The 17,671-nt window shown below is 28.8% G+C and overlaps 1 protein-coding gene across 2 annotated transcripts in view; it reads right to left on the bottom strand.

The window, feature by feature from the left end:
* The window catches only part of LOC107071382 (uncharacterized), a 34,721-nt gene that overhangs the window by 7,827 nt on the left and 9,223 nt on the right, over window positions 1-17,671 (bottom strand). The window contains exons 2-7 of one of the 2 annotated variants that reach the window (XM_015330345.2): window positions 10,919-11,193; window positions 6,553-6,822; window positions 5,571-5,875; window positions 5,137-5,438; window positions 4,846-5,029; window positions 4,596-4,774 (exon numbers count right to left, since the gene is read on the bottom strand). In XM_015330345.2, coding sequence (XP_015185831.2) covers window positions 4,596-4,774; window positions 4,846-5,029; window positions 5,137-5,438; window positions 5,571-5,875; window positions 6,553-6,822; window positions 10,919-11,081 — 1,403 coding nt within the window. In that variant the 5' untranslated portion in view covers window positions 11,082-11,193. The remainder of the gene's footprint in view (window positions 1-4,595; window positions 4,775-4,845; window positions 5,030-5,136; window positions 5,439-5,570; window positions 5,876-6,552; window positions 6,823-10,918; window positions 11,194-17,671) is intronic. The other variant, XM_015330346.2, reaches the window with a different exon arrangement.

The following is a 17,671-nucleotide window of genomic DNA, read 5'->3' as shown; positions in this document are numbered from 1 at the left end:
TTCATTTCAAAAGAACAATTAAAATACAGTTAGAAATAAAAAATAATGAATGATAATTTAAAAAACTAATTCACATAATGTGCTATGTTAATTTTTAAAATTTATGTGCAATCATATTTAAAACAGTATTTATGGAATTAAAAATTCAGAAAATAATAATCTTTAAAAATAGATAAATTTTATTAAAAAAATGCGTTTTGGATTTACGTCAGCTACACCACTGTCAGTATTTTTGAAATTTAATAAAACAAAATTAGAAAAAGATCTTCATAAAAAAATAAAACGTATATTTATATACGTTGTTAACCAATGGACTTGTACCAATGATAAAACTATTTATCATTAATATCATCGGTATTTATTTTTAGTTACTGAATTCTTCAATGGTTAGATTTAAAGGGGGTGATTCACCCCTTAAGGGGTAACACCACAATAGAGCCTGAAAAAAAGCCTTTTTTTGGAAATTTTTGTTGTGAAAACTAAGTGAGGAATAGAATTTATTTTTTGAGGGTTGGTTAATCATATATTGAACTATGTAAAAAAATATTTTTATTGATTTTAGATAGGAAATGGCGTCGGTATTCGCGACTGAACAAAACCCTGTTTTTTTTTTTTTTGCTAAATCAGATGGACTCATACCTGGACAACTATGAGTCCTAGAATAAAAACCAAAAGAAATTCTTAATCTATGTACTATTATCTTGAGAAGTACATACGGATTTTTTCCTAAGTCAAATTTTGTGAAAATGGCGCAATTTTAAATTAAAAAATCGACTTTTCAGCGAAAAAAAATGTAGAAAATTGTTTAAAAAATTAAAAGTTTACATTCAATTAAAAATCGGATATGTACTTATGTAGAAACACAACTATCAAACTATCTTCAAAATTTCAAGTCAATCGGTTAAATGATGCTTGAGTTCTGAGTCTGTCCAGTTTTAAAAATGTAGTTTCGAGAAAAACGCGTTTAAAGTTTTGTTATCACTATTCGAAGCGCTTTGAGGCACTTTGTAAAAATAAAATTTTGCCATGTTAAAAATTTTATTTTTGCTTTGGGACCAAGTGCATAATGTTTTTAGATGTCTAAAGGACACTTTAAGCTAAAAAACAAAAAATCGATTTTTTGAAAATTCTATAGTGGTGTTACCCCTTAACAAATTGGACAATGTTAACACTTAGCCGACCGAACGCCCCACAGAGACCCCTACAGTTTCCACCGCGCTCGGAAAAGCCAAATTGCGCTTTCCACCGCGCATTTTTCTAAAATAGTGTTTTAGAAATTAATTTTATGGCTGGCAAAGACTCCATCGGAAATCCCGAAAATAAAGAGCCGTAATAATGAGCAATAAAAGATTTCAAAAATTGATGCATTTAATTATATGTTGTATCCTATATAAATAAGCTCTATAGAGAAAAAAGCGTTCCTCAGATGAAAAGGGTAGATCTACTCGAGCGGTCGGTAACCGACTAGCTTGAAAAAGTGTAGATCTACCCGAGCGGTCGGCAACCGACTAGTTTGGAAAAGGGTAGATCTACCCGAGCGGTCGGCTAAGTGTTAAGACTAGATATACCACCATTTTCAGTATACTTATTTTTACTACACTAATCAAAATGACAAACAAAACAAAAAATGTTTAGCAATAATAATTTTAATAGATAAATGGATTTATAGACATTTTTAAACAACAAAACTCTTAATTATTTACAGAACTCAAATGTTACATGAAGTAGAAATTTTGAATTAAAATGGCCCGACCAGTCAAAATGACTGGTCTGATATATCTAGTGTTAATAACGAATTAAAGATTATTATTTTGTGAATTTAATTCCATTAATACTGTTTTAAATATGATTGTACATAAATTTTAAAAATTAACAAAGCACTTTATGTGAATTAGTTTTTTAAATTATCATTCATTATTTTATTTCTAACTTTTTTTTCAATTGTTATTTTGAAATGAAAAAATGTTCATTTGAAATGAAAGAAAAGTTTAATTTGAAATGAAAAATTATTATCTTAATCTGAAAAACCTATATATAATAAAAATTTATTAATATATATTAACAAATTATATAGTCATAAATAACTTCCGTTTTTTATGAAACAAAGAATGGCGTTTCTCTCTTTGCATCTATTGAACCGTATCTATTGGATTTTGCTCCAATATTACTTTTAAAAGGTTCGTCAAAGTCGGAAAGACGTCCTACCACTCGGTTTGTCTTTTAAGGTCGTATCTCCAGAATGGAATTTTACAAACCAATTTCTAACTGCCCTATCAGTTATCAGTCTTACACTGTATACGCTACATATTTTTTCAGCTGCCACCTTAACACACTATCGGCAGGAAGGGTATTAACACACTATCGTCGGGAACGTCGTGAGCTTGACTCACGCGTGTAGCGGACGAAAATGAGTGAAATATGAAAACAGTGCACTTTTTAGAAAACATGTTATATCTTCACATCTAATAGTAGGATTTCAATGAAATTTGAAAAATAGATATCAAATTGTATTTTGAAGATGTAGAAAACTTAAACTCAATGTTATCAAAATCAATCAACTGAATTTATGCTACTTTGTAAGTACGAAACTTGCAGTGTCAAAACAGCACATTTCATAAAATTATTAGTTTTTCTTAAAAATTAATAAATTTTGGACTAAACACTGGTCAGGCTTTACAAAAAAACAACCAAAAACATCATTCCTGCTCAAAAATTAGTGACAATGAAAAAGAAACAAGTATTAGTAAGTGTTTTACTGAAACTTAGCTTATGTTCGGCATAAAATGTATTAATACGCGACCCGCCGACCAGCGCCAGTCTGTGGAACGGGTAGAAATACCCGACCCACAGATAGTGTGTTAATACCTTTCCCACAGACTGGCGCCGATCGGCGGGTCGAGTATTAATACCTTTTATGCAGAACGTACGCTAAGTGTAGTTAGTAAAACACTTACCAATGCTTGTTTTGTTTTCATTTAATAAATATTTTGTTTTGCATAACTCTTTGTAAGCAACCTTCAGCTGCCCTGTCTTGTTCATCGTCTGAGTGGCTATTTTTTCGGCTTTTTCCTAATTTTCACCCGCTATACTTGTGAGTCAAGCTCATGATGTTACCTACCGATAGTGTGTTAATGCTACAGCCTTGTTTAAATTCCTAAAGCATTACATGTCGAGTATGCATTTTTTACTATCCATTTCTAAAGTTAAGAAAAACGGTTAAATGTAACATTAATTATATAAAAAAGTTGACAGAAGACTAAATATTAGTGATATCGAAAATCCGTTTGTTTCAGTGACTTATAGTGGGTAAATACGAAAAATAGATTCTACATAGTCGCATCGGAAGTTACTTATGACTCGACCAATATAGAAATAAAATACTATTTTATTATATAATATATATAATATAATATATAATAAAAATATAATAAAAATGTATATGTAAATAAGATACAGTACTGGACGAAAGTATAAGACACTTTAAAATAGCATTTTTCAATATAATTATAATATTAAAATTCATTTTTTATATGCAGTTGTGTCACACACATACACACATTCCATATATTATATGTAACTTCTAGAATATATTAAAACAAAATCTTGAATTAAAATGGAAAAATATAACGCTGAAATTGTAAAACATAAAAATGTCACAATAATCAAAATTTGATTGGACAAGAGTATAAAATCAATATTACAAAATACGAATTCCTTTCATGAAAATGATTTTTTAATGTTATATTAATATTCAACAAAATCACATTTTCGTTTTATTCCATCTAGCACAATCGTTCTCGTATCGATTTATATAGTTTTTCAATATTTTTTTTACTGCTAATGCACTACACGTTTCAATAATACATTCTTTTAATTCATTAAAACATTTTAAAATTGTTTTCCATTAAAATAAACACTTTTAAATAAATTACTCTTAAATATTTGCATCATATTGATACATATCTTGGATAAATGTCCCAAGAATATCATCTTTCAAAAAAATTAGCAACAATCCTCGTAAAATTACAAAGTATTTTTCTGCATTTAATGTTCTGATGTTAAAGCGAGGCCCAATTATTTGATTGTTTGGTTGTTAACAGCAAATTTAATATTACAATAATAATGATGATGATACATTTTAAAATGCATCACAGCTCACGGAAATAATTTTGAATATTTAGCGTTATAAAAATAAATCAAATAAATTTTAAACACCGAATTTTATTTATTCCATATTTCTGTGTTAAAGGTCATTCGAAGTTCGTATTGTATTACACTATTAAACTTGTCTAAATGTCAGCTAAAATTATGCATAAGAAAAAAAATTGCAATTCCATTTAAACAAAAACCGTTAGTGACCTTGAAAAGATTAAAAACAAAAATAATGACATTACGATGACCATATTCATCCTTCGAAACCATTTTAATTCTAACGTAGCTATAATTCATATCTTCAAATCTAATTTTCTAATTTTCTAATTTTCTAATATTCAGGTGTCCAGTTTTTCTTTTGACTCACTTTGTATAAAGGTGTCTTATACTTTTGTTTAGTACTGTATAATTCCTAATACTAGAATAAAAAAAAACAAATTTACCTTGAATTGAAAGTAGGACTGTAATCGGTTTGGCTTTCACTGCTTTCAGTATCAGGACTATAATGTCTCACAACGGAAGGTGGTGTGCCACTGGCATAACTACCCTTTCTTGAACGGTTTTTATCGGTTGAATGTTGTGTCGATGCACCGCTGTCTCTACGTACATGAGTCCAATAATCCTATCAATAGAAAAACATCGACGTTAACGATAAATGTTGTCATAATAATAAATATAAGAATTGTTAAATACCTGTAACCTTGGAGGTGGTTCGCTACGATGAGTATAATGTCCGGATGATCCACCGGAATCTCTTGCAGTAGCGCCATGGCTCAATTTACTCGAGCCAGATGATTTTTGTGTTCTGCCACCGGATGATAGAACACTACTTGCATCTCCACCACCAGAGCCTAACGATCGTCTGATGTGACGCGTACTAAATACGTTTGATAATAAACAACATTTTTTCTAATTCTAATTGTATTCCCTTTTTATTATCTTTTTGTGTTTTCTTTTCTTTAGGTAATAATTTTGTGATAATACCTGCGATAACAAATAGCGTCACGTTTGAAACTATGCTCGGAATAATCCGAACTGGTCTCGCAATCTAGACAATTGTTGACACCGTGATGATGTCCAGGTTGTTTGACAGATGATTTGGTCGAGTTACGTGGTGATAATGAAGCTCGACGATGCGTACTGGTATGAAGATCAGGCAATGATTTATGGCAAATCGTGTTCTCCGCTGACGGGGAAGTATTAGATTTTCTACTAGCTGGACCGGACGTATGAGAATGCGAATTACTTCGACCAAATTTGAACCTAACGTCCGGCGGTATACAATGCTGAAAAATATTATAACATTTAAATGAATGATCGGATAAAATGAATTATTTACAAAAAATATATATATATTGAAATGATCATAATAAATAATGTGTGTTGTTTGTGAATGAAAATCTTGAAATCTTCTTTACCGATGCACGGTCATCGTCTCGGCAGCCAGGTGATAAACTGCCAGGTGAATATCTGAACTTTTCTTCGCGTGTGGGGGGACCGTTCGTAGTTTGAAGACAAGTAGCCTGTGTTGGGCTTTCCGGGAAGAAGACGTTCTCCTTGCTATCAGTGTTGAGTAATCTCCGTAATTTTGTCTGCAATTGATCCCCGCTCGTAGCACTCGGTGGCCCTGAAATAGTGCGCCGCTGCGGAACAGGGACTAAGCGTGGGCTCTTTGGTGGCAGCGCGGGTGGCAGTGTTTGTTGAGGACTCAAAATCCCATCTGCTGATAAATATCATCAACAATAAGCTCTTATTATAATTGTAGATTACAAACAAGATATATTATCATATCAATAGGATCAAAACATGAGATTCTTAACTATCTCGAAATTATTTAATCCTTCGAAACATCATTATTGATTTTAATCTAATATACATGTTACATACAATAAATACAATTAACAAATATCATTGTTTCATCTCTTAGACACGACGCGCCACTGTAGTGGCTTTTGCGGATGTCATCTCTCTGAACGATGCGCCACTATAGTGGTTCATCACTCTATTACTTCACTCGATCACCATTTGTAAACAAACTGTATTATTAATTATTAAAGTAAATTTTCAAAGTTAAATTATGTGTATCATGTTATTAAGAAAAATTATAATTTAATCATCAAAAACTTCATTTCAATATATTCGCATATTATAGTTGTACCCATTTACACGCAATTCTCATTGACCTCTGCCGTGCAGAAAAACATCACCGCGCAAAATTCAGCAATCGTGCCTAAGAGATTAAAATAGAATACTTATTAAACGATCAATTTGAAAAGCCATGTAATACACTAATATTGACCAATCAAGCAAAGAACAATTAGATGATGATCAATTAGATATGATTGATCTAAGCTAAATGTTTAGGTAAAGAAAGAGAAATTGATGATGAAAAATATTTACTTCTATCCTGATCGTGACACGTGGCCCAACAACAGGGTGGTGTTACAGGGTTAGATATTTGTGATGGCGAGGGTGATTGTATCGAGCACGGTACACCTGCTGTATTTCCACATTTCCTAAGTAACCTAGGTGGTGCACTAGGTGCACTCAGCTGAGATACTTGAAGATGACCGCTATTCTTGAGTTCCTGTTTACGGTCCAAGACAGTCTCGCTTTTAACGTAAAATGCTTTTGTTTCTTGCAATAATTCCACTGCACTTTTACGTTTTCCTACGATTAAATAATTATTATTATTATTATTATTATTATTATTATTATTATTCTCCTCGTTAATTTTATTAAGTAATTTTAATGTTTCCGCTAAAAATATATGAAAAAGTAAGATAACGATTAAATGAAATAATAACGGACGTTGATTATCCCCGATGACGAAAACAAACGATTTCTAACGTAAGATCTTTAGATAATACATATAAGAATAAAAAGAGAAAAAAAAAGAAAAAGTGTTCCTTCCAAACTACATAACAGAACGTTAAGAGTTAGTCACAAAACAGGTTTTATGAGATTTCGGATAAGCGAATTCGACTACTCTTGCCGAAGAGAATCTTGGCAAAGAAGAATCTTCAAAAGGGTCAGGACAAAAACTAGTCTGTGTCGTATTTTCAAGAAAAAGAAAAAAGACTTTTACAAAAGAATCTTTCCTAGGGTAGTAAAGTTGAACAATAATAGTATTAACATTAAAAAGAAAAAAAAAACAAAAATCGTTATACTAGACTAAACTTGAAAGGGAAATATACCAACACAACAAAGTATCATCTATTTCTTTAGTAAGAAGAAAAGTTTTTCGTTTTTGATTAGAAAGAATGAGCCAGATGTGTCTGGTGTATTATCTTAAGCATATCCTCTTTTTTTCTTCCTTTCATGTTTATAAACAGGGGTGTCCCGTAACTGGTAGCACGAGCAGAAGACAGTAGTTGATTTTTCATATGAAAAACTAAGAAAAAGAAAAAAAAATGTAAAATTCAATTTTATTACACGCGAGGTTTTGTTTTTGAAAAAAAAAAAAAAAAAATATGTTTGAAGACTTTGTCGAGTACGCTTGCACTTGACCCAAATTCAATTCGGAGTATTTCACTGTCTTATTTACTTTCCAATATTTCGGAATAACATTTTTATAATTGTTAATGTGTTTATAAAATATTCGTTAGTATGATAAAAAATCTTTTGTATCTCAATTTTATCCTTATCGAACAAGATTTTTAATTTCTAAGGTTGCAAGTTAAGTTCAAGGTTGGTTTAATTAAGTGCACGTGTACTCGACAAATTTTCAAACTTGTATGAACAAATTGTATTCTTCTTCATTTTTGACTGTATTTTTCATGCAGAAAATCAGTCATTGGTTGTGCCATCAGTAATTACGGGACACCCTGTATATACATATGGAATATGTCAAAAGTAGAAGTCTTTTTCTGACTATTACTAGAGTACTGTTGCTACCGCAAATCAGAGACATGTGTAATAGCTTTCACTCTAATACAGAAACGTTTTTCTTTCCTCGTTTGTGCGTGCATCTATAGTAAATATACATGTAAATATATACAGGTGAATTAACATGAGTAGTATTCATATTCGTTCTTACTACAAATTTAAAATAATTAATATTTATTTGTTATTCAATGTTATCACAAATTATTGAATACAAAAACATATTTTAGGATTATTAAAATTTTAAATTAAAATAAATGTGATTATAGAACAAGATTTTATTGTTAGATAATTGTTATTTTACTTTAACATTAGATACATACCACCATTTTCAGTATACCTATTCCTACCACACTAGTCAAAATGACTGGTGTATAAAAAAATGCTTTTTGAAGCTTCCAGTCTTTATTTACTCTTAAAAATAACAAAAAATGTTTAATAATAATAATTTTAATAGATAAATGGATTTATAGACATTTTTAAATAACAAAATGCTTAATTATTTACAGAACTCAAATGTTACATGAACTAGAAATTTTGAATTAAAATGGCCCGACCAATCAAAATGACTAATTTGGTATATCTAGTGCTAAATGATAAACAATTAAGTATCATAAGAGTATTTACTTATTTTTCATTTACATATGGGGTATTCCATACCAAATCAACCACTTTTAACCCTGACCCTTTTCGATTTGGCTGAAAGTTTTTCATCCTATTCTACCCTATGAAAAACAGTTCTCAGAATTTTTCAAATTTTTTTACTAAACCCAAAAAAAAATTATTAATTTAAAAAAAAAATGGCTTTTTTTTTAAATGGCTATAACTTCTTCAAATTTCAACCTATAGGGAGGTTTTTTTTTAATTTTTGTTTTTAAATGTACTTTCGAGAAAAAAATACAAAAAAATTTTAAGATGATAAACTCCCAGAAATTTTCGCATTTTTTGAGAAAAACCGTTATTTTCTCGAAGTTCGCCATTTTTAATTTTTTTTTTTATTTTCTAAAACAAATCTTTTACTAACTCTGCGATTATCCCCGCCAATTCCAGAGTGGGCCGGGTTAGTTTTCTATTTTTTTTTTAACTTTGTTTTTTGAGACTATAAATTGAGTATATAATATTGTAAAATTGTTTAATTGCATAATTTTATTATATAAACGAAGTTTTTCAAAAAAAAAAAAATTAACAATATTGAAAATTAACAAAATTTTTTTCAATTAAATAAAAAAAAATAGAAAACTAACTCTGCTTATTCTAGGATTGGCGAGGATAATCACAGAATTAGTAAATGTTTTTTTTTTAGAAAATAAAAAAAAAATTTCAAATGGCGAACTTCGAGAAAATAACGGTTTTTCTCAAAAAATGCAAAAATTTCTGGGAGTTTATCATCTTAAAATTTTTTTATATTTTTTTTTCTCGAAAAGTGCACTTAAAAACAAAAATTTAAAAAAAAAACGTCCCAATAGGTTGAACCTTGAAGAAGTTATAGCCATTTAAAAAAAAAAAGCCATTTTTTTTTTAAATTAATAATTTTTTTTGGGTTTAGTACAAAAATTTGAAAAAATTCTGAGAACTGTTTTTCATAGGGTAGAATAGGATGAAACACTTTCAGCCAAATCAAAAAAGGTCAGGGTCAAAAGTGGTTGATTTGGTATGGAATACCCCATCTATAAATAATACAAACGAAATATTGTAATATATCATTTTTCTCATTTTTTTCTCATTTTGTATCATTGTAACTTATTTTGTACATTTTTGTTAGGTTAACTTTCTTATCAGTTATGTATCCAATTTTTTTATTACTTTTCTTATATAATAAAAAATGCTCATTTGCTATAAAAATTTATATGAACTTAAAAATTGAATAATCACAAAATTTGTATATATTGTAAGAAAATATTGAGATTGTTTTAATTTGATAGTTGGGATACTAAATATTCCTAGAACTTACTCACTGTATGTATACATCTATATAAGGATGTTAAAAAAAAAAACTATTCAATATTTTTCCAGTAAATAAAACACGTTATTATAATGACAATCCGTAAAAAAAAAATCTTAACAAACATAGGTCAAAAGTTCAACTTTTTTAAGTTACCGACATATTAACATTTTTGTATGTTAGTATCGTGATTGACTTATTGGGTTCTTGAAGCATTTAATACTAAACCTACCCACGCGCGGTTAACAAATGACCGCGTCCGATAATTTGTAAAAAATGCGATGAAAATACATAAAATGCAATATTATTCATTTATAAACAAAAGACAATTATATTGGTCACTATTCTATTGGCTAAAATCTCATTCCATATTAAGATACATATATATATATATATATATATATATCTTTATATATAAAAATTCAAATTCAGTGTCACAATATGTTTGTCCACTAATAATTCAGAAATTACTGAACCGATGTTAATGAAATTTTTTTTATTTCGCATAATTTTTTTCAACTTAGAATATAGGATAATTTTTATCGCGATTATTTTTTATTTCTTATTTCTAATTTAAGGATTTATTATTTAAAGGTTATCTAAGTATTTGAGTACTGGAAGTTTTCAATAGATTGCGCTAAATTACAATTCAATTATTTCACGTTTTTTTCAAATTTACATATGACACAACTTTTAATATTTTTTCATGTATTGTTATTTATATGTTATATATTATATATATTAAACATTTTATGTTGTATTATGCCTTATTTGAATTCCCAGAAATGATAAGTAAATATTAATTTGAATGAACATTAAATACTTTAGAATCATATTAAAAATCAACATGTTTTTATAACAAAGCCACAGTAACACGTGGCTGTAGCACCTGAGTATATTATTGTTATTGAATTATTATTGTTGTTAATATAAAATTACCTGTGTGATCAACATGCCGATGATGATTTCTAACGTAAGGTGGCGTCGGATGCCTAGCTTGCATATCCCAATAAGTATTACGACTATTTCCAAAATTATTAACTCTTTGTTGTTGCGAGGGCGAGGATTGCTTACAAGGCAACCTGGCCATGGCGGTCATCATTTTATTTATCTACACGACGCGCTATATAAATCGATTATGTTAGCGGTCCTCGTCTTATTCTGATACGTCGTCTCTTCGACCCCATTTTCGGTTGATGATCCTTCCTCCTATTCTGTAACATAAAAAAAAAAACACATATAATAATCGATCGATTAATAATTAATGGTAATTAGCGATTTAGAAAATAGAAAATACAAAAAATAACTAAAAAAATGATCAAAAAAAAGAAAAACATATATAATAATCGATCAATTAATAATCAATAATAATTAACCTCTTAGGCATGGCTGAATGTTGCCCGATGCTGTTTCTCTGTACGACAGGGTTCAACAAGAATTACGTGTAAACGATAAAACTACGGTGTATGACCAACAATGGCTATTCTCTACGCGAGTACATTTTAATAAAATTTTTCATGAATAAATTATAATTTTTCTCTAAAAAATAATACACATTTACTTTAATTTAAACAATTTACTTTAATAATTAATAATAAAATTAGGTACGATATATTTTAAAAGATGTTTTCTGCGAAAGCCACTACAGTGACCCGTCCTACTGGAAGATAGCATCCGCGACAGCCACTACAGTGACGCGTCCTACTGGAAGATAGTATCCGCGACAGCCACTATAGTGGCGCATCCTATTGGAAGATATTTGCGAAAACCACTATAGTGGCTTATAGTTATAAGTTAACGATTTAAATAATAGAAAGTAGTAAAAAAGAACTAGGAAAATAATCAAAATAAGTATCATAAGAAATAAATTTCATAATTTTTAAACACATATTTAAATCTCTCTCTCTCTCTCTCTCTCTCTTTCTCTCTGTCTTATTATATATTGCAAAAGAATATTTTTCTACCGATTAAATTTCCCCTGTATATAACATTTATTTTACTTTCTGTATACTTTTATACTCTCTATCATTTTCAAGAAAAGACCGTTATGAAACTAGCAAGGCCGAATTTATTTCAAATGGAAACTAGGACTCTCTCTCTCTCTCTCTCTCTCTCTCTCTCTCTCTCTCTCTCTCTCTTATCTTTCTATCTATTCAACTGTCACAACACAAATGCGCAAGTAAAATGTGTACCCATTTTTATTTTTTTTTTTTTATTTTTTTTTCTTCCTTTTCCTTTTTCTTTCTTTTTTTTTTTTTTTTAATTAACCCGATTGTTTTATGAAAAACAAAGCAAAAATAATGAATTCAAGGTTAAGGGTCAATCAATCGTGTTGGCCATTATTTGAAATATCGAGTATCTGAATGAATGGAATGAGAAGAGGGATGGGGAGGAGGGAGAGAGGGAATGGTAAAGAGGCGGGGATGAGGGAGGGAGAGAATGGGAGAGGGGGGAAGGTTTGAAGTGACATCAAGAGTAGGAAGGTACGTTGTTGTAAACACAATTATGAACAACGAATGATTGACATTTATGTGACAGCTTGTTGAAGTATTATAATCAGCAGTTTAAGGGGGGAGAGGTGGGGTTACACATCTAAGTTCTTGCGTAAATACAAATTTCGTAGAAAAATTATTTTTTACGGGGTTAACAAAAATTCCTACCTTAAAATGTTATCTCGTTAAATTATTTGGGAAAAAAAATATATTGGGTTGGCAAGAAAGTAATTTTGGTTTTCTAGTGTGAAATAAAACTCAATTGTTTCTAAACTAACATAGGTAAACAAAATTATACGGAATTAGTTTTTATAGCAACCTAAAAGTGTCAACTACCAAAACTCAACAGAAGAAATTCTAACATTAACAAAAGAATAACGAAACAAACATAACACTATCTATTGGTACAAGCAGAAATTACTTCCTTGCCAACCCAATGTATTAACCCTTATCGGTCGTTAGGTTCTTTTTTATTATATCGATGATTCTCCTTAATAAGTTATAAATTAAATGTTTCGATAAATTTGTAACTCAATTAGTCAATATTTTATAAGAAAATATTATATAATTTATTATTTATTAGAAATTATGTTTTTTTTATTTGTTTTTTTGTATTTGTATATATTTGTAAGAATACTACAAATATATATGAAATTATTAATTAATTATTAAATAACATTTTTTGTATTTGTAAGTCACTTCCCACGTGATTTACGACCGATAAGGGCTAATTAATAAAGAAATGAATTATGATATGCGTATTTTTAGTTTAAAATATAAATTTGGTTAAAATTCGTGTACCATTTAAATATTAAACTTAACCTATACCACTACTATGTAAGCATCAATTTTTATTGCGAGTGGTCAAATGAATGTTTAAAAAAAGGAAATATATTTTAATACTTAAATAAAATCGCATATTATTACACCCATAGTAGTTTTCATTATTTCTTCAACGTCATTATTGTAAGATAATTTGAATTTTTAAATACGAACCCCAATTAACTGTCAAATTGTTTTGTTTCGAAAATATTTATATTTATTAAAAAAATTTCAAATGAGGATTGTTGCTGAGTTGGATGAAAAAAAAACTAATAAGAAAAATTATTTCGTTATTTTATACATACAAAAATAGTTATTATTTATGCTATTTTTTCTATACAGTCCACATGTAACCCAGTAGTGTACGTAAAATTCCAAAATCCCCAAATGGGCAGAATCCCCAAATCGAGACAGCTAATAAGGTTAAACTAAATTATATTATCCAGTGCTATAAAAAGTAGAAAATGAGTTTTGGTACAAAAATTTTCTTAATTTATGAATCATGTTATATAACAACGAAATCGTATTGTAGGAGGGCAGGGTAGGAATTATACCTGTATATATAAAATAAAAAAATCTACTTATTTATTAACGTTATAACGCTAATATATATATTATAAAGGTAGTTTAATAATTTACCGTGGTATGATATTTTGTTGAAAGCAACTTACTTTGTACAAAAAGATAAAGCGGGAGAAAAAGAATAACAAAAAAGAAAAAACAAGAGATAATAAAAATGAGAAATGACTCGTTGAGCTGTCTTTTACGTTTGAACAATTGAAACACGAGAGAAATCTCGTGAGAGATAATTTTGAAGTATTAAAATACAAAATAAGATTTTATACAATTGGATGATAGCAATGAAAATATTTCCTTTTTCTTTTTTTGAAATTGAAAAATGTAATATTTTTCACAATATGTGAATATCGTGTAATATTTTGTGTATATATTACAAAAATGTGTAAAAAATTTTTTTGTAGATAATACAAATGAGAAAAGATTTACCAAAACAATTATCACATTTTTTTTTTTGAAATTACAGGTCTTTTAACTGAGCGTGGTAGGTAAATTTAGTGTTAATAGTCTCCCCTCCCTTCCCCTCCCGCCGAAAATTGAAAAAGGATGGATAGAGGTTAGGAATGGAAATTGAAGGATCACCTTGACCTTGAGTGCATAAAGAGGTAGCTGCAGCCAGCAGCAGCACACGTGCCGTTTTACGATATCGACTTGCTTAGTCCAGTCAAAATAGCCCTGAAATCGGGTTTTTGAGCTATACGGCTGAAAAAATATGGAAATTATCAGAAAAATGCGTACAATACTGTGGGCAAAGTAAAAAAGTTCTCAACCACCGGGAAAGGGGTGAAAAAAATTAAAAACTACCCCAAAATACGATTTGTGGATTATATGTTAAAAATATCAAAAAAAGTTTCAAATAAAAGTTGTAGAGCATAAAATTTTAGGCCTATCTATATCAGACCATTTTTCCCCTAAAACGCACCCTTTCACCCCTACGACGGTTCAAAGTACTCAAAAAATGAAAATTCAATAAAAAATATAAAAATTGGACTTTTTAAAATTTTTTTTTTTAATTATCTTTAAAAAACTACAAAGAACAATCGTAGGGAAACAAAAAATTTTTTTTTTCATCCCTTCTATTAAAAATCAAGGGGTGAAAACGGTTTTTGCTCGATATTTCGCTTAAAACGGGTTATTTAAAAAAAATTTCTTTTTCATATGAATTTTTAATTTATTTTTTAAATTTTGGTGTTGAATTTATATTTATAAATATTTACCTGTAGGAAATATCCCAATTTAAAGACAGGTAATTACTCCCTTAGTCCTACGCCTTTGTAGAAAGAAACAGAAAATGAAGCTATCCTGCTCTTACTCATTGTGACGTAGTTCGCCATGGCACGCATGCGCAAACTCCTAACTTCCATGCGTGCAAGAGAGATAGACAACCTATTGTTAGCTTCGTCTAAATGTAAACAGTATAATGCGATGAAACCCTTTTTCTTAAATATATTCTCTTTTTCTTCTATATTCTCTATAGCTCGAGAGTCTCGCGCGCATCTGTGACAGCATGATAGATTTTTGAAAATATCTCAAAAAGTAAGCGAGATAAAGCGATTTTGTATTAATAATGTTTTGTAGACAATTTTATTTGCTACAAAAAAGGTTCAGTACTAAAATATATTATCTTCCTCACTTTTCGAGATATATTAAAAAAATTAAAAAACTATTCCCACCTTTTCTTACATTTTTGAAAATATCTCAAAAAGTAAGCGAGATAAAGCGATTTTGTATTAATAATGTTTTGTAGACAATTTTATTTGCTACAAAAAAGGTTCAGTACTAAAATATATTATCTTCCTCACTTTTCGAGATATATTAAAAAAATTAAAAAACTATTCCCACCTTTTCTTACATTTTTGAAAATATCTCAAAAAGTAAGCGAGATAAAGCGATTTTGTATTAATAATGTTTTGTAGACAATTTTATTTGCTACAAAAAAGGTTCAGTACTAAAATATATTATCTTCCTCACTTTTCGAGATATATTAAAAAAATTAAAAAACTATTCCCACCTTTTCTTACATTTTTGAAAATATCTCAAAAAGTAAGCGAGATAAAGCGATTTTGTATTAATAATGTTTTGTAGACAATTTTATTTGCTACAAAAAAGGTTCAGTACTAAAATATATTATCTTCCTCACTTTTCGAGATATATTAAAAAAATTAAAAAACTATTCCCACCTTTTCTTACATTTTTGAAAATATCTCAAAAAGTAAGCGAGATAAAGCGATTTTGTATTAATAATGTTTTGTAGACAATTTTATTTGCTACAAAAAAGGTTCAGTACTAAAATATATTATCTTCCTCACTTTTCGAGATATATTAAAAAAATTAAAAAACTATTCCCACCTTTTCTTACATTTTTGAAAATATCTCAAAAAGTAAGCGAGATAAAGCGATTTTGTATTAATAATGTTTTGTAGACAATTTTATTTGCTACAAAAAAGGTTCAGTACTAAAATATTTTATCTTCCTCACTTTTCGAAATATATTTAAAAAATATGATTATTCTCTTACCTGATACTTTTTATTAAGTTTCACCACTGACAAGGACAGCGCAAGGTCTTGCCCTCTCGGATTTTGTTCAAATTTTGCAGGATGATAGATTTTGCTTACCTTTTTACGAATATATAGTGTTATAGGAGCCACTACTCAATAATTTTTGAGATATTTGCCATTAAAAATGCTTATGAGGCTATCTAGTGTTTAAATTTACTTCTGAAGTAAGCAATGGTATATAATAGGTTTAGGATATCGACAACGATTCGGCGATTCGTTCCAATAGTGGGCCGAGTCTTTTAGGGTTCAAATCTTGGGAGGTAAATTTTTTTTTTCTATTTTTATATGTAAAGATACATAATAGAGTTTAAATAAGTTGAAAATGAAATGTCTTAAATGACTAGAAACCTTATAAGAGTTTTTTTTTTTTATTAGCATTTTTATATGTTCTCAATTCTCACTATTTTCAAAATAAATATCAATGATTTTGAAAAAATACTAAAATATCGAGACAAATTAATTTTTAATTATTAATTATATCATTAATTAATTAATTAATTTTTTTTCGATATGTTTATTGCAGTGTACATTCAGATTCTCACGTAGGGCTGAATCACTGTTTACTCTCTATTCTTACTTGGGAAATGCTTTTATTGTTTTGTAATAAATATTATTCTGTACATATGGGGCATTCCACGCCAAATCGGACGGTTTTAAAAATTTTTATTTTTGATTTCCGCCATTTTTTGGTATCTTTTAGTACCCACTGAAAAACCCTTCCTCCTAAATTGTGGCATTTTTTGATCTGCCTGATATCTGAAAGATATCGAATTTTCAAAATGCAGCTCTTTCTGTGGTTTTTAGCACGTACCTTTTTTAAAACTCATCCAAATGAAAATTACCATTCTACATAAAAGTTTTGTTTTTCAATGTACTTTTCGAAAAAAAAATTCAAAAAAATTATTTAAAGTGTCTTAATACGTAATTTTCGATTTTTAAACTTTAAATTGCATTTTTTAAAGTGAGTGCATATTTAGATTTTCTTCATAATTTTTAAAGCAAACCTACTAATTTTACGTTTTAGGCCGGTCTGGCCGTGGGCCTTCGATAACTACTATTTTTTTTCAAGTTTTAAAATTTAAAAAAAAAATTTTTTATTACATTTTAATAAATTTTATCATTTATTTCTCTCTATTAATGTATTTTAAAACACTTTACATATTTTTTTTTATTATAACAAGCGTAGGAAAGTCTTAATTACTGATTAAGATTAATAATTAACAAAAATAAGAAAAGTCTTGAT

The sequence above is a fragment of the Polistes dominula genome, unplaced genomic scaffold (assembly GCF_049000335.1).
Source record: "Polistes dominula isolate Pdom_NZ unplaced genomic scaffold, Pdom_raw_medaka contig_78, whole genome shotgun sequence".
Taxonomy (NCBI): Eukaryota; Metazoa; Arthropoda; class Insecta; order Hymenoptera; family Vespidae; genus Polistes; species Polistes dominula.
The sequence above is the reverse complement of the archived record's forward strand: the minus strand, read 5'-3'. Positions and strand labels throughout refer to the sequence as shown.